Raw genomic sequence first — 27,894 nt, 5'->3', positions numbered from 1 at the left:
TGACCACAGAAAGCTGCAGTTTTTACAGTTTTATAAGTCAATTAGCAAATTCACAGGCCACCTAGGTAAACACTGCTAAAAAGCAAAACAGAATTAAAGGTTATACGTAACCACCTGTTTTTGTATCAAAATTGAGTGGGAGAGCGCAACATTAGTATGTTTAACTCGCTGAATCCAAGATTAGGTTGAGGCATATGCAAGAACTATTGCGATGTTTTTGAAGACACCATCAATGTTTTCATTGTAACATTATCTTTAAATATTGCTGAACACATGACTTTCCCTGAGGTGTAAACATCAAATAACTTGAACAGCTTTACACATCAGCCCCATTAAACAGTTTATTACAACACTACATCTACTGTCATCAGTGGTGCTGTGTACAGACATTATATGAACAGTTTAACATGAACAAACTACTATAAAAACAAGCATTTACTTGACTTTTTTCAATTGCTTGCACATTATAATTGCCAAATGTATATAACCAGTAATAAAGTTGCAAAAGCTATAAGGTTTAAATCACACAGGTTTCCCTCAAATAAAACAGTTAAGCAACATAAAAAAGTAAAAGAGCTACTGGTTACCATGTATGCAGATTTGCTTTATTCAGATCTATTCCTGTTCATATTATCCATGAATCCTTACAGGCTCAGTTCAATCACATGAAGCAAACTGCTGGACAAGCATCTTTCCTTGAAGAATGTATCTTGTCTTGCACGCTGTTCCTCTTCCTTCAGCTGTAATGTGTCAAAATTTGTGATGTAGATTTTGCTAGTCCCCAAAACACACAGAAAATTGTTGGCTTATCTATACATACACAACTCGTGCATCTACTTCACCATGATGTTAACTAACACAAAACACCCAGAAGCAGTAGCTACTCATTTGAAGTTGTTTTCTAATACAGTAATTAAAAATAAGATTAATGTTGTTGTGCAACAAAGTTGAAAGAATATAATCTTCACAGTTAAAGTACTGATGATAAAGAAAGAAATAACTACTGCTTCTGTGACTGACTGCCAAATTTATATAGAACACTTCCTAAAGTATGCATTCTGCAAGAGTAACTGAACAAGAATTTAAAGTAATTTTACCACAATTAGATTTTTACATTTTTTACCTGCTCACTAACATGAGTTTTAAGCTGGTTTGACACTTAAGTAATTAATTGATTATATATTGAAGTGGATGGCTCACGGCTCAGTAACATTTAAAAGCACAGAGAATCTGACACCAGTACTTCAAAAGACTAGTGGCAAGCTGGATGGGGCTCACATCTAAAAATACACACTTGCAGTTATGCACAAGAACCCACTTTTCAATTAATACAATGTAGATTTCCTCACATACTTGCCCTTGAAAAAACCCCAAGCCCTACTTCCTGATCTTATCTATTTTGGTAAATCAGGGAACCACACAATTCAATGTTAATTACTGTAAGAGTTCACAAAATACTTGGGATGGTATAATTCCATACACTGGATTTCAGTTGAATTCCATTACAAAACAATTAGCTATCTTAATTTCATTAATAATTCACAATTTCAACATTCAATAATTTCAAAATAGCTTCAATCAAATTCTTTTAAAAACCCAACACATTAAATTATTCATTTGAAAACCAAGACATTTAGAGGAGCAATTTCATGAATGTGCAACAGTACACAGCTGTCAAATATTCTTTTACTAGTACAATAATTTCAATGCTGGAAAAACTAAATATGCAATTTTTATTCTTCATTTCCTCAAAGTGACTGTTAACAATAACTTTTAAAAAATTCCTAAGTATAACCACATAGATCCTATACACTATAGTATGCACATAAATTAATCCAAATCAGCAAGTGAAATTTCTTCTCTTATTCACAGATTTTGTTCCCAGGTCCTGACTGCATCAACAACTACTTCTGGGGAAGCTCCTTTCCCAGAGAAACTCCCAGTGTTTCCATGGGAGTTATGTACTTTCGAAATTAATTAGTAGCAAAGTGACAAAGTGCTACCTCTACAAGAAAAACATGTTTGGAGTTGTGAGCTAAGTTAGCACGAACAGACAGGAGAGAATCTCAGTCTTCTAGTGGAGAAAGTCAGTACTTGACAGCTGTGAGACTGTACATCAGAATTTGCTGCTCTCATCATACAATTGTTGCAGCCAGAATTAGGGAACTTTATTATGTCTGTGGCAAAAATTAATAGATCCAAAGCACCCTATATACAATTTATAATACTACCATAAGAAAGCTTCTGTTCCTGGGAATAATTTGCTCTATCTGTAAAGGTACTTACGGATCTACAGGAACTCTAAAGAATGCACAATAAAGTGAATTTAGGATTAATCCTTTTTGGTATAGGGCTCTTAAGATGGTCAGCACCACACTGAGCCTTCATTTTTAAAAACATGACCAACTAAAATCCAAAGTGGCGTACATTCAGTTCCAAGTATTCTGCCACTATATCTTGGCAAAACTGGAAACCCTTGTGGCTCCGAAAAGAAATAAATCTGTATGGATTATACCTGCGTGCTCAGCCCTTTTCAGTATTCTACAAGCAAGTAGAATATTGAAGCAACAAAAATCTTTTAAAAAAATTAAATCTCTAGTCAGTATTTCTTGGCATCTTTCCATCTGCCTCGAGCTCATACATAAGCTATCTGTCCCAAGCACGTGTTAGATTTGTACAATTTAACACCAGACAGCAATCAGTTTCTCAGCATTTCTACCAAAATTTACCAACTCTATCCAAATTTCAGACTTAGGTGTTGAATAGAAATCTTGTGGTTTAAAAATTAGGGGTTTATGCCAGAACATTTCACAAATGAAATCCCAGAACTTGAGTGATCAAATATTTTTATATTTAAGCAAGATGCAACTTGAGCACTTTTTAACCCACAAAAACACACTCTTACAACAAAACCCCAATAGATTTCTAATATATATATATATATCTCAAAAGCATCTTGCAATAGCAGCTCTAATTTTTTTCTTTAATTTCCATTATCCAAATATTCACATAAAAGCTTTAAACAGCCTTTAAAATTTTGAAAATTCTACAGTAATTTTAAAGCTGTATATACATACACCCATCAAGTTTTATTATAGTAGTTTATTTTCAGAGATTGAATTTCAATCTCACATGTTCACATTTCAGTAAAATGCACAAGATACATTTGTTATTATAACCTAGACGCTCCTATCAATTACTTCATGTAATTCTCCTTTATTTTATTCTATACATGAAGAAAAAGAAATATACAAACCAAAAATCCCACAAAAAGTATCAGCTTAAAAGCCAAAAATTTTTTTTTAATTTAACCTACATTCCAGAACATCACAAAATACCCCAAATATTCTGATGCTTTAGCTGTAACATAGTGAGAAATAAGGAATGTCAAGCTTGACTTTCTATTTGTTCTTCCAGCATGTAAGCAGAGATACACATGTGGTTCTGTCCTGTTCACTATACACGTACAGAGTATTTTACCAGCACTAGCACCTTCTCACATTTGCTGCCTGTTCCCCCCTCCTATTATGAGTGTACTTACCTGCTGTCTTTGTTCAGTCTTAGTGTGTAATTTAAGATCAACACAACAATTTCATGACTGTATAAATAATTTTACATGGGGGAAAATCCTCCTAAACTAACTTGATTTGTCAGGTATCTTTCTTCTATTATCCCAGCCTGTCTATTCACCAAAACTAACTGAGAGGAGCATTCAGAAAATTCAATCTTTAGTTTACAAATTAAAAACGTATTAATTATTGGCAAGTATTTTTCACATTAATAAATGAGGGAGAGACAAAACAGTAGATCGAGCTGCCACAGGAAAACATAAAAATTAAGATCTTTCATGTGTCTCTTTTTTTTTTTTGGTAAAAAGAAATCTTAGTTCTCAAACCACAATGAGCAAAAGTAAAAAAGTGATTTTTTTAAATTTTTTTTTCATTCTTTGAAGAACAGTGATTCAAACCAACATTTTCACTTCTGTGTTTCATATGCCTAAAAGTTTCTTGGGGAACTTTTCACACAAGATCAAATTTGTCAAAACTAATGAATTCACAAAATAAAAAGCCCAGGATATGAGGAACAAAAAAATAAAAGTGTGTCTACAGACACCTCAGAAGTCAGTAAAATTACAGCAACATATCATGGGACAAAAAGTAATAAAAGATATGCATTTGAAAATAAGTAGCATAAGATATTCTGTTCGTTTTTTAAATCCTTGTTTCACCCTCAAGAAAATCAGACTCATCACTGAACATTAACAGACAAACTCTGTGTTTCTGCAAAGCACCCGAGTAATGGTAAAACAGATTTAAAGAAGCATATAAACCAGTGGCACTGCTTGCCTCTATTCATGCTATGCTGGATTGCAAATACTTAATCAGATGCACAAAGCATTATTTCTCTGGCGAATGCCAAATACAGAAGAAGAGTGCCAACCCCACATAAAACACAGTTAAAAAAAATATATTAGATAAACAATAATAGCTTAAGACTAAGACCTGATATAATTTTAGACAGGTAAATATACCCAGGTCTTGAACAACGTTACCACATGATTCACTTAATATTAACTAGAAGATTATTATTATTATTACTATTATTATTAAAATAGCCTATTAAAAGCAAACATTTCCCAATTTATTACAAGTTTTCTTAAGAGGCTAATTTCATACTTCGCTTGATGTTTAAGTGGTTATTAGCACAGTTACAGGACCATTCCAACTTAGAGAAACAAAAATAGAATGAATACTATGTAAGCCATCAGTACAATTTCCCCTCCTACTGACACAAAAAATTCCAACCTTGTTACTCTTGAATCACTCTAAAGCTGAAAGTAATTTCAGAGTGATCTGAAGCAGTTTTTGAAGAAGCATATGAGCCTCAAACTTCAAATTATTTTGCTTACAGTGGTTTGAGAGCATAAAAATCAGAGAATAAATATGAAATATGGCATACAAAGTCTACATACATATCAACTGTTACAATGTTGTGGTTTTGTCTTTGCAATTCAATCCAAATCCAGTTTAAATAGGAAATAATCAATCAACCCAGTAACAAAAACATTAAATGAAAATCTCAACATTCAGCAGTTATAGAAACTCAGACAGATTAAGATTGGGACAATGTATCAGCTAGAAATACATTATTGATTATCAGTTAAAAAAAATTCTGCCTAACAAGTCAGGACTCATGCTCATGAAGTTACATTACTATTCTGTTTGTACACATTAATTTTGCTGTTAATTCTTCTAAATATCATTCTACTGGGTTCTCAGTTTTTTGACTAATACAGGTTAGACATTTTACTTAAATCCGTTGTTATCTTTCATATTTACAGGCTTTCTATGAGCAAAGGCAAGATGTTCCAAGGAAGCATTCAGTTTATAGAAATTCAGGAGAATGGGTTGTTAATGTACAGAAGTCTTACTTAAGTGAAGGCACAAAAATCTTGCAACAATTTGATTTTAAATCATGAAGTGTACAAACAGAAGTGTAAATACCTGATATGGTACAACTAAACTTTTTAGAGTTTTACTGTTATAAACATATTTTGTAAGTTATTCCAATTTAACCCATCTCTATAAATGTAATACAGAACAAACAGAATTTCACTGTTCACAAAAGTTTTCACAACGGACCCTTAGAATCCTTCTGAACTAGACGTTTAACACTTTGGAAAAAATGCCAGTACAGTATCACAGTCATGACTATAGGTACACAATAAGGAGAAATATAGGTGCCATTCATAGGGTGCAGGCACAGAGGCAACTTCCATGTTTTCTGGCAAAACACAGTAATATGGGGAATAACTGGTTTCAGCACTGTTGATATTTATTAAATGACTGAGTGTTAAGTCAGTTTATGAATATTATTCAATGTAAAAAATGAAACAAAAATGTATGGGAACATACATCTTAGTGAAAATGAAACATACAAACCAGGAGATAACTGTATTTCTTTTGTATATATGTGTGTGCATAAATATATAAAAACAAAACTACAATAAAGCTCTTCTTCATTAAGACAGCAACAAGACAAATTGTTTACAACTTAACTTAAAAAAATACCAAATGCTTTAATTTACATATAGTATACTAAATTTGCCATTTAAAACAAGTTCTAAGGGCCTATTTTCTTTGCACAAGGGAATCTTTTTGCACAAGTCCCTCTTTTGAAAGAAAAGAGAAATCCCAGCACACAACAAAGCTGAAGGATCTTGCAAATATAAATCCCACCTGAATTGAGACTGAAATCACAGACTCAGTGTAAATTGTGCTTCAGAAATTATAAAATGCAACCGAATGCTGCTTGGTATATATTATTGGGGTAAGAGAGGAGGAAATCTGTACTTGGCACAGTAAATCTGTATCTATCTGCACAACACTAAATACACATAAATAAAGGTAGATTAGTAAACTATGCCAAGGGTTTAAAAAAATTATCTTTCATTCCAGGCTATTAACAATTTTTAGTATGGTTTGCTCATCTCCACCAGAAGGAAAACACTCTGGAAATGCATCCATTACTCATGCTCAATGGTTACCTCTATTAGTAATAACTATTTGCAAATATCAAAAATATGCAGCTATTATAAAAGGTAAAAACCCAGTTCAACAAAAGAAATTACATTTACTTTTGTTATATCTGTATTTTTACGTTCTCTTATTTTACAATTAAGAACCAGAGTTGATATTTTTATAAATTCCAGAAAGATTTCTAACAATCCATTTTTAATGGCAGAAAGTGGCATTTACAGAAATATACTGCCAACTTTATTTCAGCTGCCATGTTTCACCTTCCTATTTAAGCATTTGACTCCCCTCCTCTAGGTCTTATTTCTTTTTGTGTCCCTTGCTGGTATATGAACCTGAGACAACATTCCACTTAATTCTCAACACACTAGAGCATTTACTATCATAATTTGTTCTCTCCCAAAAGAGTGTCAGTGACACAAAAAGCCTGACTGAAAAACTGACATTTAACACATACAGAACTGTATTTTCACTTAGGACTATACTACGTTTTATTTGACTTCTATAAATTTTGCTTTGTAACATCTATAAATGAACTCCCATGAATAAAAAACACATGCAAATCTGGAAACTAAATCTGAGGTTAAATGTAAGAAATGGAAGCTGGGCAGACAAGCATGTCTACAAGCTTCAATTTCAGTGTAGATGTAGTGGAAGTTCTTTCAAAAAGAGAAAAGACCACTAGAGAGTCACTACTAGGTAGGGTTGGTTTTTTCTCAATTGTCAAATATAAGGAATCATGGGTGGCTTTAATTCCCAACCCTAAAAACAGTACATTACATAATGCCATCATTTCTATGTATTTTAAAGCAGTACATTGAAAAAATTCATTGTTTAGCAAGCTACTCTAGCTGTCTAGACATTTGATGCATACAAGACTTCAGACACATGAAATAAAAGAGCACGTTAGTTTGTGAACAACCAAAAAAGAACCAATTCTAGTGTCACACATTGGTTTACTGGTCTTCAGAAAATGACTTTACTACCAGAAGGGGGACAGACTGAAAAATCAGGGTGGTGGCAGCAACTGATAATAAATTTTACTGAAGGTTAATACCTGGATTTAGCTAGAAGGCAGAAGATACTAACAGGTCACATTTCATAAAATAAAGAGCAAAATCTGGTTATATTTCCTGAATTTGACTAAAACTCACCAGGAAAAAAATAAAACAAAAGCAACACAAAACAAAACAAAATCACCACCATACCTGTGCAAGGACAATAACTGTATGGACATTGAAATAATCCACACACAATCTATGCAGGGCTAAATGCTACAGTCTTTACAGAAGTATAATTAAAAACACCAAATTAGTATTTTTAAATACAATTAAGAAATAAAACTGTAAAATACATATAATCTTTTAAGATTACAAAGAGAACAGTCTGACTTATTGCCTTTTTAAGAAGTGGTTCAATCACATTTCATAAAAACTGAAAACACTATTATCAGCCACAATAAGAGAAGTGGCAGGCAGAATGCAGAAGATAATTGCACAAATACTTGCTCCCTCCCAAGATGAGTTAATTACCTGTTATTACTTACCTATGTTCATGTCAGGTGCTGCAAGAAGAAGGTGATTCAATAGATACTGCAGGATCATTTAAATACAGACATGAATGACACAAATCATCTCAAACCTAGAGCGGTTACTTTTAGTAAGTCAGTACAGTTCAAGAACATGAAAGGAACACTCACCTTCTTTAACGGTGACGATATTCTCTCTCTCTGTCTCGTTCTCTGTCACGATCTCTGTCACGATCACGATGCCTCTCTCTCTCACGGCTTCTTTCCCGGTAATAGTCATCGTGACGATCTCTACTACGTGACTTGTGGCGTCTACTTTTTTCTCGTGACCTACTGTGGTCCCTCTCTCTGGATCGCTCACGTCTTCTAAAAGAAATTACTTCATTAACTTCTTCTTCAAAATACTTGTCATCCCCATGCCAGTTTTGTACTCTGCTTATGAGTATGAATTTGATCAAAAATAGGTATGAGGGAAAGATCTGTTCATCGTGATGCAGGTATATTTTTGTATATAGCATTAAAGATACCTGGTACAAACAGTGGTGGCTAAGAACTCAGTTACATGTAGTAAGGGGCACCCACTTTCTGATGTAGCAAGGAAAAGTCAAAGTACATACTCAGAATGGAGGATGACTGAAATCAGCTGCAGGAAATGCAACACATATCAAACGATCACTACAACATGGCTGCTAATCTGCATATGGAAAATATGGGCCAAAACCACTCAATAAAACTAAGAGTTAAATTGAAGCTAGTCAGATCAATTTTGAAAAGAGGGTTAATTAAAAGGCAGCTTTCCTAGGTTCAGGAAAGCCTTATTTGGTTCCTTCATGTATTTCCTGTGCAACTCAGCAAATCACTGACTTCTTACAAGCCTTAGTTTCTTCTCTGTATACTAGTCCTTCCTGCACCACACCTTCTCTTTCTTAACTAAAAGCAGATGGAAGAGGAAAGTTTTACCTGGATCCAGAACCATAAGACTTGGACTCAATTCCATGAAGGCAGTCCTGAAGAGAGCTAATAAGTACTTTGCAGCGATCATCTGCAGATACTTTGGACTGTTTGATTAAGGAAATTGCAGTTACCAAGGTCTCTATAGCACTTCCATAGTCCCCTGAAAATGATGTAAGATCAGGATCAGAAAATCATGCCAATTAAAACACATATTTTAATCTGTAACAGTATTGCCATTTTGAGTATGTATCTTCTCTTAAACAGCCATCTAGATAATTTACTGCAGCACCAAATATTAAAATACTGTCCCAATCAGTACTCAGAAGGTTCTCTTAGAAACTAACCGAAGCACAGTACAAAATCAGTCATAAGTTGTATCTAAATTCAGCGTTCTATCAGGAAAATGTGGCTTCAGGCCTTTCAGATTCCTAATTTTAGAAAACCCTGTAAATTCTTTTCAGTTGAGTAGAATAACAAATGCTTTACTTGAGTTTTACTAACCAGCACTGGCATCTGATACAGCTCTTGAAATGGCACTGCTTGAGATTGCCCTATTTCTATTCATGATTTCTTCAAATTCTGCTTCACTTAGAGGTGTCCTCGCAGCATCCATTTCTCTGCAAGCAATAAAACTAGTATTTAAAAGGTTAAGGAGAACTTCAGAAGCTATCATTGCAATTTCAACAATCCAAGTTTGCAACTTTAAGCAGTGACAAACAGAAAAGAAAGCAGGATCTGGGTTTGGTTTTGGTTTTTGTTAAGGACCATCGTTACAGTATAAAATCCTGAAAGCTTAAAAAAAAAAAACAGAAAAACCCCAACAAACCAACCAAACAAAAACCCCCAAAGAAACAATTAAGACATTGCTGTATAAATAGACTATTTTTTCTGTTCATCCCATCTATTTCAAACATTCAGCAGCACTTAATATTGTGCTTGACAAATATTTACAATTTTTGTAAAATCCTTGAAGGTACGTAAATAGATACTCCCAACTGAATGGATGTGGAAATACATGTACATAGGCAATGCAGCTTTGAGCAAAATTAGAGAAAATTTTCATAACAGTACTGGAATCAGAACTATATGATCCTGTTTCCCAGATCTTAACTAAGACCAGAATGCTGTAACTTTTGAAAAACAAATATAGTTACCATCTTTAAAACACTCAATTTTCTGAATGATATGACAGCATTTTACAGCAATTTTTTTTTTTTATAATTTCTGGTCAAGTTCAAGGTACTCCAATTTAATCTCCCTACTAGTCACAGTAAGGAGGATGCAATAAAGCAAAATCCTCGTACTCATTACACTTCAATTATCAGCTACCTATACAGGGTTGCAAAGTAACAGAAGTAAACCTAAATTTTCCCAAAAGTTTTGCAGTGTCCTATTAGCCAGTCTCTGTGTCACATAGAAAATTTGGAGAAATGTGTTAAGAGATAAATGATGAGACTGTCAAACTGGCCCACTGCTTGATATTTCTAGAAGTGTTAGTTCTTCTGGTAGAAAGAAAATGCAGAATAATAAGCAATGCTATCCTCTTAATTGCAAGAAGTGGAACAAGATCCTATAGCCAGTTTAGCATAAGAGGAAATGTCTAAAAATTCATACCTCCCTGAGTTTTGAGTATTATTTTTCGTGTGCCTCCCATAGAATGGAATATGTAATTTTTCTCTTATGGACATGTTATTTCCAGTGAAACGCCTATGATATATAATTAATGACAATTTAAATAGTTATGGATGATAGCTTCAACATTATTAATGAAAATACTGGACAGTAAGTTATACTGTCCTATTCCCACTCCTTCCCTCCCCAGACATTCTATAAACTGCAGACAACCTTGATTTAGTTCATCAAAAAACACCCAACACCTTATAGTCTTATATTTCAGGCAATTAAGCCAAATGCTTGAATTTCTATAGTTTTTTTTGCAAGAACATCACATGTACAAATGCTTGGGGGGGTTTAAACTTTGTGGTAAAAAAAGAATCAAAGCACAGTTTCTTTGCAGGAAACATTTTAAGCCAGAAAAGTGTATCTCATGCTAGCAGTAAAATTACTACTGAAAAATTCAAATCTAACTATGTAAAACTGTCTCTTACAATTTACGCCAAAATTTTTGACAAATACAAATATGGTGAAAATCAAGAAACAGCAGCAAGACAGAGATGCTTGAAATCACAGATGAAAAAGATGTTTCAAACAAGATGTGGAAAAACTTGACAAGTCAAGTCAGGGACTTAAGAACTCTGTCACAGATAGGATTAACCACAGGAAAAGTCACTGCTACAAACACAGTAAGATTGCACCAAATGATAGAAAAGGAAGGTAAAAGTCTTGCAGTAAATTCACACCTGGCTTTTAAGACAAGCACTAAATTTTAATTAAATCCTGAAGAAAAAAGGGACAAGCAACACTGCTGAAAGATGAAAATGGTATGAGCTTGGTATGACCTTAACATATACACATATTCAAAAAAGAAAACTCCAAAGCATTCTTAAAAGGCAGCCTGCAAAGCACCATGATACAGGTAAAAGTCAGAATTTCAGGTTAAGACAGAAGCACAACCAGAAGCTGCTGCATAAGAAATGATATATAAGTTTACATGTGGAACATATGGAATGATGACACTGCCAAATACAGCGAAGACAAACAGTTCAGAGCTGAAAAGGGAAGTGAGATTATTGGTGTTGCATTTCAGGATTTTCCTCCTGCTGCAAATATGTTTCTTAGATTTAATCCCTTGGAGAAGTTAAAAGGGGCAAACTACAAGATCACTGGGATCCCTTCTGGCCCTACTTCTAATTGTTCCTAACATTTGCATTAAAAGGGGAAAAAAACCAAATGCTTCCAACAAGAGGAGTAAAATCTGCCACCCAAACACATTAGACAAAAAGAACTCACCTTCCAGGTGGCCCATAGTCACCTCTGTCATATGGTGGAGGTCGGCCATATGGATCTGTCGGAGGTGGCCCACGGCTGTCTGAAGTGGGTATGCCACTATTGGCAGGTGGGGGGAAGAAAGCTGGATTCACATGTGGTGCCGGTGGTGGAGCACCTGGCGGTGGCCCAGGGAGATGTGGAGGAGGAGCAAGAGTAAGAGGTGGCCCAAGAGGGCCAGGTGGACGAGGGGGAAATGGACCCGGAGGTGGAGGTGGACCCTGCTGAGGTGGTGGTGGACCTGGTGGTGGCCCATAGCCTGGAACTGGTGGGGGAGGGCCTGGAGGAAGTGGCCCAAGTGGAGGCTGACCAAAAGGCTGTCCTGGAAACAGAACTGGTGGGGGTGGACGATCACCACGATTAGGAGGTCCAGCTAATGGAGGTGGGAGGACCTGACCAGGAGGTGGAGGGCCTGGTGGGCCTGGTGGGCCAGGAGGACCTAAGGGAGGACGTGGGGGAGTTTGTCCAGCTAAAATAAAAACAAACAAACAGAAAAAACAAACAAAATTGAGTGAATAAATACAAATAAATAAAATTATATAAAATTCTTCATTTTTTTATTCTAAAAAACAATGACAAAAAATAAACCAACTCTCCCTCCCTGAACACTGTGCAACATGTACAAGACATGCATGTTCCAGCCTTGGGTCCAGGAGCCTAGAAAATATTTAACTTATCTGTATCTATTGATACTAGATATCTAGAGATATCTAAAAAGAACAACATTATCTTGAACACTGACAACTCCCCTCCTCAAATCACTTAATCATCTGCTGTTGTTTCCAAAATCCACAAGATTACAAAAGCTAAAAAACATTACATCTTACTGCAGCTAGTCTTTCATATGGGGCTTAAGATAAAATATCTATTAAAAATATGAGACAAGCTGTATTGGAGAAAGTAATGTAAATGCAGTATCCAAACCTTCCTTTAGATTCTCAACTGTTCTTTCAATTTGACTATATCCCTTGGACTGTTGGTAGACAATCTATTACTGAATGATATTTACTAAAAAATATGTCAGCTGAAAAAAAGAACTTCAGTGCAGTGCAAACCTAATTGTTTAAGACATTTGTTCTGTATCAGATACCTAACTAACCACGAAGACCTCCTCTTCAAATTTCTGGTGTTTTAAGTGCCTACTTACTGACCAGTCATTGGGCATGAATCAAAGCTGAATTTCTGATCACACACAAACTTGTACTACAATAAGGAAATTAGTTACTTTACACTCCGCAACACAGGCAATTCTCAGCACATATAGCAAATCAGAAAATCTCAACTACACTACACTAAAGCCAAATCTACTTGCTAACATGATCAATTTTAATTTTTTTCATACTTAAATATGTATATTGACATAGTATAAATAATGTATCTAAAAAAGCTCTTGCCTTGCTACCAAATTTACTAGGTCCAACTTCTTGTTGAATATCAACAAAGGAACAGTCAAGTCCTACAATCTAGCTGTGAACACTGATTATAGCTCATTACTGAATTGCCTTGATCTTTATCATTTCCCAAATAAGTAAGTCACATTGAAACACATCTAAGACTGGAACTCCATATATGCATAATTTTACCTGGGAAGGGCGGTGGTGGCCCTCCTGGCCCTGCTGGTCCAGGGAATCTGTCTCCACCTGGAATGGCACCTGGAAAACGGCCCCGACCTCTATTACTAGGTGGAAATGCTGCTCGTGAGCTTCCTCCTGGGGGACCAGCTTTACCTTCCCCAGACATCTGGCCAGACTGTGTGGCTGCAATGGCAAAGCAAAAATGTCATTACATAGATCAAAATAGGTTGAAATATTTCAACACTTCACCTGAAGTTTTATGCAGTGCTAAAGTGTGACCTTATAAGCACCAACTTGTTCCCTGTACTCAAACCCAATGCATTTGGGAAGGAAAACATTCTTTACTAAAATACTATGCCTCATACTAAAGGAAGAGGATCTGGAGAGACTGCCAGTCTTTCCTTTAATGAAGCCCAACACCACACTGGGAAACACAAGACATAGTGCTAAAGTACAACATGGAACCTCTCTTCCCCATTCTATCATAAATACAGACCATCCACTCATTAGAATTTAGTTCAGTTTGTCTACAAATGTTAAATTCCTAAATGCTCTTGTGCTTTTTTTTTTTTTTTAATTACATCCACAGGAAATTGAGAAAGCATCCACAGCTAAGACAAGAGCTGCACGAAGCTGCAACCTTCTCTCAAAATGCAGCAGCCCTTCAGTGTATGAAGTGATTTCTTTAAACAAAGACACAATTTCATTCACCTGGACTCTAAGTATTTTATTGCTATTTTAAACTGTGTAGTAATTTTAAGATGCTGAGCTAAAAATCTGCCATTCTACTTTTTCTGCTTTTCCAAGACAGCACTTAAGAAAAGCTTACTTTTCCTTGACTGCATTTCAAACTGACTCAGAAACTGTTTATTACACGGAGTTACAACAGGATTCTGCCCATGCAATTCTCTTTTAGGCAACAAATCCATCAGCTTTTTGGAGGATGCTTCCGATCCCACACCCACAAGGGCAAACCTGAAAGGAGACAAAAACAATTACACCACAATTTGTTCATTTTCTGACATCCCGATGTCTCATGAAAAAGATTACACAAGGTAAGCAAAGGAATAGGTGACAACTAGACACCAACAATATCTCACAGATCTTAATCCAGTTTTCAGAGAAGATAAAATAACTTATCCTAGGACATAAAAGAAGGAAACAAAACAGCAAGTACAGGATGCATCCAAGTTTATCCCAAGAAAGGCAGCTTTTTGGTGGAGTATCAACAGACTACATAATGAATTCATATGATGAAGTTAATAAGCATATACTCATACACTGTGCTCGTTGCTGTCAAAGAGACAGAAAGGCACATTCATGCAGTGAAATTAGGTTGTCGGTGAAAAATGGGCTCAAGCACTTACTTTAAATAGCTAATAGAAAATAAAGATGTAAAGAAAGATTTAATAACGAAGGTTGGGGAAACCGCATTTACACTGAAGAAAAACAAGCATCACCACCACACTACTAAAAATATAGGAGTAGTCGTATATGAAGATGACCAACAAGCTTTAACTCCCAAAATAATGAGACACGCAATACCATCACAAAAATTTACACCTGAAACTTAAGTCATTAGTATGAAATCATATGCCAAATCATTTCTGGATCAATAAGCTGAGCAGTTCAAAGATTGACAATTATGAAAATTGAGAACTCCTTCTCCTCCCAAACTTCAGTCCACATATAGAAAAAACAAATGACAAGTGCTTACCCTTTAGACTGGCCATTAGCACGATTTTCAAAAAATTTTATCTCCAAAATGTCATTTACCCCCAGTGAATGAACTGCTTCAGTTAAGTCTTCATCTGTTGTCCACTGAAAAATATTTTTAATATTCAACTATGAGAGCTTATCTAAAACACCAGGCAAAGGGCAACTAAATTTTCCACGGATTTTTGAGTGTGTGTTTCTGCAGAACTGATCCAGAGGAATATTTTACTCAGGCTGTCAATATATTCTGACTTTCGGAGTAGTCATTTTTATTTTACAATTCAACAATTAGTTCAGCTAATTCACACACATTTTACTGATTCCATTCATATACTTCAAAATGGGACAACTTAAGTCAACAGTCAGGTCCTTTACTTACCTATTAGCTCCTGAAGTACTGTAATAGCTAATGAAAAAAACACCTACAGTAAGAAATTATCAGAAATGAAAAAAATTAATTTTTAAATTTATCTTTTAAAATAGAATTTTGCATATGTGGGCCCTGAAGAACTTGATTTCATGTAAACAGATAAAAGCTCCACTTAATTCTGCTACTGACTAGCTCTTGCAGTGTTTGCTTAACTGCAACTGATTTTAAAATATTTTCACTCTAATAGAAGTAATTGTCCTAAGAGCGACTGGAGTTCAGTGAGTTATCATAAACGTGTTCCTTCTTGGATGGAGAAATAAGCCTCAAGACAAATACCTGAAAACAGTTATGCTGAAAGAGTCACTGCCAATGGAAAAGGCCCTGGAAAAATGTGAAAAGTAATTTCAAGAAAATCCCAGAGAACCTTCAACCTCCTTTTAAACTAAAACCTTCAGCAAGAGTTTACTAAAAATTGGGTTTGTTTAGTAACCTTGAAGTATTTACAGGCATGAAGTATTTAACAGTTTAAATTTGTTCTCTTCTTTCATTTGGTTCTCTGAAAACCTTAAGAACATAGTAGCACAAATATCCTTTCGTAACACTTAAAACATGACAGAAATTCTTAAGTCTATATTTACTGAAGACTTTCTTGATTTTTATGACATCACAACAGCTCCAGACAGGCTCTCTGAATTTCAGGTAAAAAGACAAATGACCCCACAACCACAAATGAAAATTAAAGAAAATCAAACCAATAACAAAAACAACTGGGCTTTGATACTCAATATTTCCCATAAAACATCTTAAAGAAAAAAATTTTACAAGTAGTTACATTCATAATTAAAATTGCTGTCTACAACTAAACAGCAGTAAGACACTTACCCAAGTGAGATTTCCAATGTACAAGGCAATTCGCTTTCCAGTATACGTATAGACAACATTTGGTGCAGCTCCTTTACCTACATCATCCCCAACAGATGGTGGAAGAGAATCCATGTAATCGCGATCCTCTGGAGCATCTCCATTATTTGCAGATGGAGAAATTACATCATCATATAAATCAATCTGATCATGCCCACCATATTCAGCCTCCTAAAATAAAAAAGACATCTTGATTATAATTAATATTACTCTTAAAATTTATTGAAGCAAAAGTTGTGATAATTGCCATGTTCCACAGACACAGTAAGTCTGATCGACCACCTACACAACACCCCTGTTGAAAAGCTAAGCACCAGTTTCCTCCACATCAAAACATATAAAATTCTTATGACTCCTGTTATATTCTAAAGTTATGTGGAAAAAAAATATTTCTAGCCACTGCTTTCCATTCCAATACTTTTACCCTTGTAATATAAGCAGAAATGAAAAAATCCACAAACCCAGAATTGTATACATTCAAATGCAGAAGTGTCATGGTTTAATCCCAGATTGCAACTAAGTACCACACAGTTACTCACTCACTTCTCCCTCCCCAACCACTCCATGGGATGGATGAGAAAAATCAGAAAAAGGTAAAACTTGTGGGATAAGAACAGTTTCAAAACTGAAATAAAATAAGCTGCCAGTCCCTGAGCAGTGATCAGCCCCTTCCACCCAACTCTCACCAGTTTAAGTACTGGGCATGATGCTCTTCCATCATCAGCTTTCCTATAATACAGCAGAATCCATCAATAAACTAGGTATACTGCATCTCATTTTCTGGTAGCTTATACAATGGGGCCCCTTCAGCACGTGTTATCTCCTCCTCTGGTGACATTCTGAAATCTTTGTTCCTTAGACAGTCCACGATAATTTTCAAGATTCTTGGTTAACTGAGCTCATTATATGGTCACTGCAACCCACTTATTTCATGTAGCACCAGCTGCAGGATGTGTACAGAAGACCCTCCCTTTGAACATCCAGCCCAGCACTGGCAGTTGCTGGGGAGCTGTGCTTCAGCATCAATCCCTTCCAAAGCAGCTCCTTGATTAGACTCCAATATCTCTTTCAGCAAAAATACAGGAGGCACAGATACTCTGTCTCCCCAGTTCCATAAGAGAAGGCTGGAGATGGCCTGGAGTCTCTGCTGGTGCTTTCTGCCAGACACAGTAGGTAGGGCCATTTGCCCCAGCTGCAGTATAGCACCCATTTTTACATCTTGCCCTGCCCAGACTGGCCTGGGGGCTGTTGCATGAACTAAGTCTCATTTAATTTGTTAAAAAGCTGGTTGTTGCTCAGGGCCTCATTTGAAATCATTCTTCTTCCAGGTCATTTCATAGAGAGGGCTTACAATTAGACTGCAATCTGGAATATTTGCATTCTCCAAAAACCCACACCGCCTACAAAAGCGTGTGTTTATTATTAGCTGGTGGAGACATTGCTGCTGTTTTGTTGAGCACATCCATTGGCATCTGACAACAGCCATCTTGCCATTTAATTCCTAAAAACTCAATATCCCATGCAGGTCCCTTGACCTTACTATGTTTTATGGTACAGCTTTTGGAATAATTTGGACATTTTCTTCCCTTTCTCAAAAACTTCTGCTGCTGCATGGTCCCATATGATGATATTATCAATGTATTGCAGGTGTTCCAGACTTTCACCCTGTTCCAATGCAGTCTGGATCAGTCCATAGAATTGGCAGCGCTGTGTTTCCACCCCTGGGGCGCTGGATTCCAGGTCTACTAGGCATTCCTTTAAGCGAAAGTAAACAGGGGCCTGTCAAAAGTATTGGAACACATTAGCAATGTCTGTTGTGGCAAACCACTTGGCAGTTTTTGACTGCAGCTCGTGTCGGAGGTCCAGCATGTCCAGTATGGCAGCACTCAGCCAGTGTGACTTCATGCAGGCCACCATAGTTCACTGTGCTTCTCTGTTGTACTTTCACACTGGCCATATGGTCCTGCTGATCACTGCTTGATTCTCCAGCTGATAAATCAGCTTGTGAATGGGAATCATGAAGTCTCGGTTGGTGCAATGCTGCTGCAGGTACAACGCCATGGTAGTGACCAGCACCTGTTCTCTGACCTTCAGCAAGCCCAACAGAAGTGTCCTCTGAGAGAACAGGCAAGGCAGGCAGCTGCTTAGCTTCCTCTTCTTTCAAGGCAGTGGTACTGAACATGCCCTTTTGGGTCCTTGAAATACCCTTTCCTAAGACAATCTATGCCAGGGATGCACAGAACCACCAGGCCAGACAAAGAGGGTGCTTTTGCACCACTTTTCTGGTCAGGCTCACTTCAGCCTCCAGTTTAGTTAGCTCTTGGGTTCCCCTCTCTCTCCAGAAACAGAAATAGGTTCTGCCCCTGCAGAGCTGGATGGCATTGGGGTACCCTGTGCACTAGAGCCTTCCACTCCTGTGGGCCTGATGTGCCAGGCCACAGGATCCATACACTCCGGTAAACCCAGCATATGAAAATTGCATACTCTGGACAAGTTTCTGCCACAAGGGTCACACGCCCTGGAATTCACCTAGGTCCGTGGGTGACTGCGCACTGTCTGGGTCATAAAAAAGGTACTAGATGGTACTAGATACCTCTGTGGTGGCCCTGGGTGACATGGAACATCTTCCTTGAAGGTATGTCTTTCCTTCACACTCTACAGGAATCACCTCGCAAAGGCTGAGGCCCTTTGCCAATCACCTTGTCAATGCCCCCTTCCTTAGAAGGTGATCCCAGCTGCTTGGTCTCCCTAGCCTCTAATTCCAGGCTCCTAGCCCTGTTCTCCAGCATCCAAGCAGTCGGGTGAACTGCTGAGCAGATCATCTGCTCACCTGGGTGATGGCTGAAATCTTTTTCCATATCCCACAGCTCTTTCAGGGATAGGGATTGAGTAGTTCCCTCTTGTTCTGGTTCTGCTTTGTTGTCCTTTGCTAAACAAGCTCTCTTGTGTCCAATTCTTCTGGTGAGAAGGGATGACTGATACTGGCAGGGCTTGGTGCTCTGGGTCAGCTGCATCACCCATCACCAAGGGTCTGAGCACCTGCCGCCAAGGTCTGATTAGCCACAGTGCCTGTCACAGGGTTTGAGTAGCTGCAAATAGTTGTCTAACCCTAAACAAGACCTGGCACACAATCATGATTCCTGGCAACAGGGCCATGCTTTTTTCAACATCCCAAGGATATTCACAATTTTCAAGAGCTACTGTCGTTAGCCTGGCAGAGAAGGGCAAGATGTCTCCTCCACAGGTTAACTCTCAGAGGATGAAAGGTAAAAGGTGTAATTATTAATAGTTTACAACAGATCACTCACAAAGTACAAAGATGACAGCAGAGCTGAGTACAAATAACAGATTTCTTTCACAACCAACAATTCTGTTGTATCATATGCCAGTGCTCACAGGTTCATCAAATGCCTTGGGTTAGAGGAAACCTTAAAGTTCATCTAGTTCCAAGCCCCCTGCTGTGGGCAGGAATATGTTCCACTAGACCAGATTGCTTATGGCCTTATGCTTATGGTTATCACAACACAACAACCTTAGACCAGTTCCCACAGGTGAAAAACAGCACAACAGGGAGCACACACTGGAAGTAAGGAGCTAAACAATGGAGCTCTGAGAACAAGCAGAACAACTGCTTGAGAATTGAGAGCATAAAATCAACATTGTGTCCAACAACTATTAAACTAACATAACAAGTGCTTAAAGCAATTTTGTTCTAGCATGTTCTGGTCACATTCGTTGTTTTCTCAACCTGTCAAGCCCAACAATAGGTGATCAAAAAAGGGCTATTGTGGTTTAACTCCAGCTGGTAACAAAGTACCACACAGGCATTTGCTCACTCCACCCCCCAAACCCTGTGGAACAGGGGAAGAGAACCTGTGAAAAGGTAAAATCCGTGGGTTGACACTAGAACAGTTTAATAACTGAAATAAAGTAAAATATAAAAAGAATAATGGTGATGATGAAAAAGAAGACAACAGAAAGAGATTAAATAATGCACAAGCAAGTCAAGTGATGCATAACCACTGATGCTCACCAACGCTAACCAATGCTCAGTCCATCCATAAACAGCAATTGCCCCTCTGAGCCAACCTTCCCCAGCTCCCTGTACTCTCATACCTTGCTCCAGAACAGAAACTGTCTCTGCCAGCTTTTGGTATCAGAGCTATTTCAGCATCCACAATTAATTTGTATCCAGAAACTCACAGAAGCATCCTAGACAGAATAGTTCAAGGTACCATATATGGCAGCTCCAGAGAAACAAGATGGACTCCACAAAACACAGGCTGCAAAGGTGGCAATGTTTGCTGTAAACCCAAGATATCCACAACCATGATCAAAAGATCCACTGCCTTGAAAATATAAAAATATTATCAACTACTGCTTATACAGGGAAAGTGTAACTAAAATAATATAATTTCAAAAACCAAACAGGTGAACTGAATTTTGGCATTGTCAATCATGTACCTTTAATCCTCAGTAAACTGCATTGTCCCAATAAACTTCAACTGAAAAATCTCTCTCTAGAGGTAAGCTTATCACAATTAAATTAAGGGTTTCATATTTCACCTAGTCTATCCAGTTCTCAGTTCGATTCCTCTTATCACCATAGCTAATGAAATCAGGTACACAGAACTGCCTGAGACAGGCCTAAACATGACATCTTACAGGTAGATTAAGGTTGCTGTCACAAGGCAATTAAGGAAGTCCTCTGCTAAATGTGCAGTAACTCTAGTCATCTATGCATATGAATAATTACTTCAGGGAAGTAGAATTTAGTCTTGGTAGACAGATGCAAAAACACAATCACCAAACTTACAGCAGATATATGTACACTAACCTATCTCTCTGAGGTCAGTATTACCAAAACACAGAGTGGGCAGCAGTCTACAGCTCTGCTGCACTCCCCTAGCAACAAGAAACTCCTCTGAAACAGATCGTTTGTATCACACAGGCTTTCAGGTCTCCATTAGCGGAAAGAGAGAATTATTAAGGCAGCAGAGTCCACACGTAATTGAGAGTGGGGCAGGGCAGGCCCAATAGCACCAGTGTCTTAATTTAAATAAATAAAGACACAAGAGAAAACCTGATGTTGTTCACTAGAATTTCTCCTCATATCGTGCTGGTTTTGCATCCAGCATGGAATTCATTCAGTTACCAATCTGTCAGCAAGGTGTGTGCTTCAATGATTAAGAAAGATCTGAACCAGCAACTCCAAGTATAAACAGAAGAGAGGTGTCCTGGTGGATGTTGCACAAGATCCAACAACCCTTTCTTCTTCATCCGTGTTCTGTGGAAACTTACCTAAACACACCCTCCCTTCCCAGATGCAGAAGAGGAAAAAAAGTACAGTAAGTGTTACTTCTCTAGTCTCAGTTACTTAAACAAATGCTCTGCCTGCATCAGGAACCAGTTTTGACCTCTTCCAGATTCCTTAGGTACAAGAAGAACACCAAGCATGAAGAGAAATTTTTTCTTCTCAATGACTGTAACTCACAGTCTTGCAGATAAACATGCTAAGAAACTAAGTGAGCACTGCTGTTCTGGCCCCCTCTAAAACCACATCAGACAGCAATGCATTTCCAAAGTCTATGTTTTAACTAGACTACAGTCTGAAACACTTTATCATAAAATCAGGATTGAAATTCCACATTCTGTGCTAATAGGTGCTATTGGGTGAAACATTCCCATATGAAAACCATGAACACGAACTTCGTGTCCAGGAGGGACAAACTTAACGTGTTATTTCTTATTTGGAACTTAGTGGTCATGCTCCTCTGAGCTGCAGAGAGCCACTTATTTCCTTTACAAGTGCTGTTTCAGAAACAGCTTTTGTTGTTGTTATGTAAAATTTCTTTAAGGTGTCCATATGTCTGTTAGACTTGCTTTTTCTGCAGACCTTTGTCCAATTTAAGAGTTAAACACTAACTTACATCCTGAAAAAAAAACCACATTTAAAAAATCGAGGTAAATAATGTTTCATGAAAAATATTTACTGTTCCTTCTGGGAAAAAAAAAGATAAAAACTAAGCCATCCAGCTTCCCCCTTACTGTTTTTTTCACTCAAGTTACCATATTTGTGGTCAAAAACTCTAAACACATGTTAATATCCTCACTTAAAATAAATAAATTTGTAGGTCCTGAAGAATAACAAAGACATAAACAAAAATCTTTCTGGTCTTGATTACCTATCTGAACACACAAAATGGAACATTAACAAAAAAGGGGGTCTTTGATACTTCTAAGATAGCAAACTGCCTATGGCAGAAGTGGACAAGTTTATTAGACCATAGGATTCACGTTTACTCTACAGGCCCAAATGCTCTTGGCCCTAAATAGCACAGCTCTAAAATTTAAGCAACCTGCTCCCTTGTAACTAAAAATTACAGAGTAATTACAGAGTTACAAAAAATAACCAAACATTCACAAGTAGTCAAAAATACAAACTAAACATATGTATCACTGTTCACATTAAAACCAAGTGAAGAGGTGCCAGATAAGAAAGTCTGAAGTTATTCCGGAGTTTGTTATTTACCAATATATAAAAGTTATGTCTTCTCAGGGCCCCTTTCAGCAGAACTGAAAAAATGTATATGCCATCACATATTGTGGACATACTTTATAACACATGCAGGTCTGTCAGCTTATGTTTTTTTCTGACCAGGACAGCTCCACCAAGTAGAAATTTATTATACCACAATGTGTCCATCCCCTCCCATGATAAGACACCTCTCTTTCTGATATAAAGGCTGTTCTTAATAACTGGCTTTAACTGGCCACTAAATGCCAGTTTTTATTATTTATCACACACAAAAAAATTTCCTTCATGTTACAGATCTGAAGTCAAGACAGTAACTAGAACATTCCTAAGATACTGTAGTTTTCAGATAATTCGCTTCTAAACTACTTATTCCATCTAAATCAGATTTATTACCCAGGTAAAAAATACAAAGTGAAAAGTCTTTCATCCCTAATTTGTTAGCATTTAAATATCAAAATAGAACGCTACAGGCATGTTTAGACATATCCACAATTCAACTATCCAAGTTTACACATTAAGAGTATAAACAAAGCAAGCACCTTTTCCACAGCATTAAAATATGATATGATTAAATTCTTTTGCATCCTCTTTCTGACCAGAAAGATTTTTACATGTATACATGTGTATAATAAAAGTTTTTACTGTTTAACTACATGCATGAGCACATGTGGAAGAAAAAACCTCCAAGCATGAAAATGCAAAGCTCATCAGAGCATCAGGGAACTTGGTAACACATGGTCAAATTTTCATGACCATAAAAAAGCAACCCAGTTTGCTGGCCAAACTAGCAGGCAGCTTTAAGTCAGACCCAAACTGGCTCCTGCACAATCTCCTTATTATCTCTGTACCACACAGCAATATTCAATAAAATTCAAACATAGGGTTTGAATTCAAAATTCAAACAATAGGGTTTTGTGTACAAAACCACACCCTAATATTTCCTAAAGCACTCCAAACTTACTGAGGGTCTTCTACCCTTGAGAGAATGCCATCCCCTGCTATCTGTATGCAGGTAACGGTCCTAACAAGCATCACAGATCTGCCTCTCCTGAAGAGCAAGATGTGTAACATGTAGGGAGATGCTTAAGGTAAAATATTCCATGCAATACCTATTTCTAACAGGGCACAAGCAATGCTTGCAGGAAGTACTACATTTATGAGGCTATAATCTCAAAATGAGACTTTAAATAAATAGATAAGACTGCTGGATGGGGAAGTCAGCTTAGAAGAAACAATGAAAAATTACTCAACCAAGTTCTCCAAGAGAAAAAAAAAGAAACCACAATTTAAACAAAAATGTAATTGGTCAGAGCCAAATTGACTAAAGCTGTTAGCCCAAGGACAAAAAATATTATTTTGATGATCAAGAAGTTAATAAAAGAGTAAGAGGCAACACTGACAGACGATGAGCTTCAGCTGGAATAGGAAAGATGCATTTTCACTCAAAAGATCTGATATCAAGTTAGTCAGCTCATTGTAACCAACACTAAATACAGCCCAAGAGAGTTTAGGGCTGTCATCCCTCTTAGCCAGCTTGTAAACCCATGGCTCTGTGGTCTTTATTTCACCTTTATAACCTATAGTTCATTTAGCACTAATCAAGCAGAACAACCTTACCCTCCACCTACATGGAAAAAAGGCAATAAAAAATCCCAGAATAACCTCAAGGATGAGTACCTTGAGGTGTAGAACAAGACAAAACAACCAAGGGAAAACATCCAGTTACTAAGTCCTAAATGAAGAGTTAAACCCAGATGCAAATACAAGTCTTATCCCAGCTTGGGTATAAATACAGTTATGTACTGCATACAGAAGAACAGCAAGCTCCACAGTACATTTTTCAGTCCCTGCCAAAACCAGTGGAAAGGGTTTCTATACTCCAATTTAAAAAATACTAGTAAGTCACATTAATGTAGAACAACAAAATCAAAAATCAAGTTCATTTAACAGATAAAGACAATTTATTTTACAAATATGGTGTTTGTAAAATGCTCTCTACATAATCAAATTAATAATGCAAATCACTTTCTCCCTAAAGCATTTTTTTAATTGCCATCTTCACACATCCACAGAACTATGTTCTATATTATCCATTTAAGCTGTCAGCTTCAAATCAGGAACAGCACTTCATGAATAAAAGTTTCTATGCACCTTTTCTCAATGATGTCAGAATTGAGAGGCAGTAACTAATACAACTTGCCTTCTTTCACATATGACAGAAGGAAATGGCAAAGTGCAAGGGCGTCAATCTCTCACAATGTTACAAAAGGAAAACTTTTATATTGTCTCAAGACTCACTCAGTTCAACAATATTACTTTAAATAGAAAGTCACAGAAATTAAATTTGGAAAAGAACAAACAGCAATTTTTAGGGGTGTGTGACACAGTCAAAAACACAGAAGAAAACCCCCTAAAGCAAACAAACCCTCCAAATTCAAGCTGATGGAAAAAGGGCAGTAGCCTCTTCTCACCTTTCTGCCCTATATTTTGCAAGATTTATGAACTGAAACAACAGACTGCAGAAATGCAAACCCAAGAGGGAAGCAACTGGGGTGAATACAGTGAAAAAAGCAAAAGGGTTCCCTGCCTGCTGGATTAAGCACTAAATTATCACAAGACTCTCTTCATTTGTACCACCATGGTTATAAGGAATATCAACAGTAATGATGATCTGAGACCTGAGTAGACCAGGACCGTGGGAGTGAAACAGATCATCCCCATCACTTTTGTTCCAGCACTATCTCTTTACACTATACTTACAGCACATAACTATTCTACTCTGAGGCCTTCTGCACACATGAATTTACACAAACACTACCAGATTCAATAGATATTTTTTTCCTGAAAAATCTGCTTTGTTATCAGTTTTATCTAGAATTGATTAAACCAAATTCAAGTTATCACAGAACCTCAAAAAAAGTACTCTTCTGCTGAATGGTGTCTGCCCTAGGGTTCATTCCGGTTTAAATCCCTATAGTGGGTCTTCAACTGTAGGGGAGAAACCTTCACATACCGACAAACTAAGAGCAAATCAGCACTTTTCAATATCTCCTTTTAGTATGGCATTCTTTCATAGTATACCTTTATGAGATTATTAATACTTAGAATTACTGTATTAATCGATATCTGAAGAAACAGTCTTCTGAAAAAGCTACAAGTTGCTGAGAAAGTTACATATTTCCTGTGAACTCCAAAGCCATTGCTTATTTCCCAGCTCTCTGTAGGGCAAGCTGGCATACAGCTGGGCCCCGTAAGTGTGTGAGAGTGCAGTTGTTCCCGATTATTTTATGCTCTAGGGCAGGAACAAAGCAATCTGGGGCAACGCAACCTGGAGAAGTGCAACACTCGCTAACAGGACAGATGGCATGCAAAACTGATACAAATATCTCGTTTCGGTAGGAAAGTTGGCATACGGATATTTGGTAAAGATGAGAGGGAAAACAAAAAAAGAAAATAAGATTAAAAAAAAAAACAACCTAGAAAAGTGGACTAGTTAGAATCCAGAGAAGCTGTTTATTTCATCTATATTTCCTCAACAAAATATGAAGTCGTGCTCTAAAAAAGGCTTGTGCCAGTTTTTAAAATGGAAGATAAAAACGAGCAAGAAAAACAAACAAACAAGAAAATATTAAAAGCTGGATACTCTCTCCAGTGCTGCAGAATAAAGCCGCACTAGTTCCGCCTCCCCCGCAAAGGGCGGCCGAGAAACAGCCACCGCTCGGCGGCTTTTTGATTCGTCTGCGAACAATGGCAGCGCTTCCCCTCCGCCGTCGGCGGGAAGGGGACGCTCTCCCCGCCGCATCGGGGAGGGTCCCGTCCGCCGAGCAGGCACGGGAGAGCCCTCTGGAGCGGCCCCTGAGAAGGAAAGGCAGAGAGGGAGGAAGGCTGGCAAGAAGCGGAAAAGTGAGGGAAGGAAGGAAGGCGCTCGCCCCCGGCGCGTCCAGCCCGCCGGCAGCAGCCGCCTCTCAGCGCCAGGCGCGCTCTCCGCCCAGCCGGGCCCGCCGCCGGCACCCGCGGCCCGGGCGTGAGGCCGCGCCCGCCCCGGCCCCGCGCAGCCCCGCGCTCGGCGGCGGCGGGAGCGCCCGAACAATGGCGGCGGCGCGGCCGCCGCGCTGAGGGCCCTGCAGGCGGCGCGGCTACGAAGGCGGGCGAGGGAGGGGGAGCGCGGCCGAGAGGCCGCGCCCGCCGGCCGCGCGTACCTGGTTGAACTCCTCGCCCACATCGGCGTAGATGTCGATATGGTCCACGCCGTCCGCCATGGTCCCACCCGGGGCCGCCGCCAGCCGCGCCCGGCTCCCGAGCCGCCGCCGGGAGGGGGAGGGAGCGGGGAGGCGGAGCGCGGCGTCACTTCCGCGGCGGCGAGACCGGGCTTCCGCCGGCGGCGGGCGCCGGGCCGCTCCTCCCGCCCCGCCCCGCCCCGTACCGCCCCGTACCGGGCGCTCCCCGCCCGTCGGCGCCGCGTTACGCTTCTGCCCGGCCCGGCCCGGCGCGACTCGGCCCTGCTCTGCTCGGCGGGGCCGTGCCGTGCCGTGCCGTGCCGTGCCGTGCCGTGCCGTGCCGTGCCGTGCCGGGCGGTGCGGTCCGGTCCGTGTCGGCGCTGCGGGGCGCAGGCTCGTGTGCCGCACCGCCGCGCTCCGAGGGCACAGTCCCAGCGCGTTGGTGCTCAACAGCCAAGGACCGTCATTGTCGGCTGAAAAATGAGCAGGGACGCGCTCGGCTGCGGAGCGCAGTAAAATGTGCAGAAAGGACACAAAACAGGCACACGCCGAATTGCATTTAGCCAGGGCTCTACTGTGCTGCTGCGGAGCACT

The 27,894-nt window shown here is 38.6% G+C and overlaps 1 protein-coding gene across 4 annotated transcripts; it reads right to left on the bottom strand.

Moving 5' to 3' along the window:
- Nucleotides 1-327: 327 nt before the first annotated feature.
- CPSF6 (cleavage and polyadenylation specific factor 6) lies at nucleotides 328-27,440 on the bottom strand. 4 transcript variants are annotated; one of them, XM_068190181.1, is made up of 11 exons: nucleotides 27,283-27,440; nucleotides 16,507-16,716; nucleotides 15,256-15,359; nucleotides 14,368-14,513; nucleotides 13,548-13,721; nucleotides 11,929-12,433; nucleotides 10,633-10,725; nucleotides 9,520-9,635; nucleotides 9,025-9,178; nucleotides 8,236-8,430; nucleotides 328-740 (listed from the first exon to the last, which is right to left on the bottom strand). In XM_068190181.1, exons 1-10 carry the CDS (start codon nucleotides 27,340-27,342, stop codon nucleotides 8,241-8,243), a joined length of 1,752 nt encoding a protein of 583 aa, XP_068046282.1. In that variant the 5' UTR covers nucleotides 27,343-27,440; the 3' UTR covers nucleotides 328-740; nucleotides 8,236-8,240. The 4 variants fall into 4 exon arrangements, with proteins under 4 accessions (XP_068046282.1, XP_068046283.1, XP_068046284.1 ...); XM_068190182.1 differs by having other exon boundaries at nucleotides 8,236-8,427; XM_068190183.1 differs by lacking the exon at nucleotides 10,633-10,725.
- Between the last annotated feature and the right edge of the window lie 454 nt (nucleotides 27,441-27,894).

Source organism: Anomalospiza imberbis, chromosome 5 (assembly GCF_031753505.1).
Source record: "Anomalospiza imberbis isolate Cuckoo-Finch-1a 21T00152 chromosome 5, ASM3175350v1, whole genome shotgun sequence".
Lineage (NCBI taxonomy): Eukaryota > Metazoa > Chordata > Aves > Passeriformes > Viduidae > Anomalospiza > Anomalospiza imberbis.
Note: the sequence above shows the minus strand (reverse complement) of the source record. Positions and strands in the feature narration are given on the sequence as shown.

Bases quoted from the DNA above. Each gene is read 5' to 3' on its own strand.
- CPSF6 (XM_068190181.1), bottom strand. From the start codon at position 27,342: ATGGCGGACGGCGTGGACCATATCGACATCTACGCCGATGTGGGCGAG. The intron at 10,726-11,928 runs GTGAGTTCTTTT...TATATATCATAG, and splicing joins GACTATGGGCCACCTGGAAG to GCGTTTCACTGGAAATAACA. The intron at 8,431-9,024 runs GTAAAACTTTCC...AATTTCTTTTAG, and splicing joins TCTTATGGTTCTGGATCCAG to AAGACGTGAGCGATCCAGAG.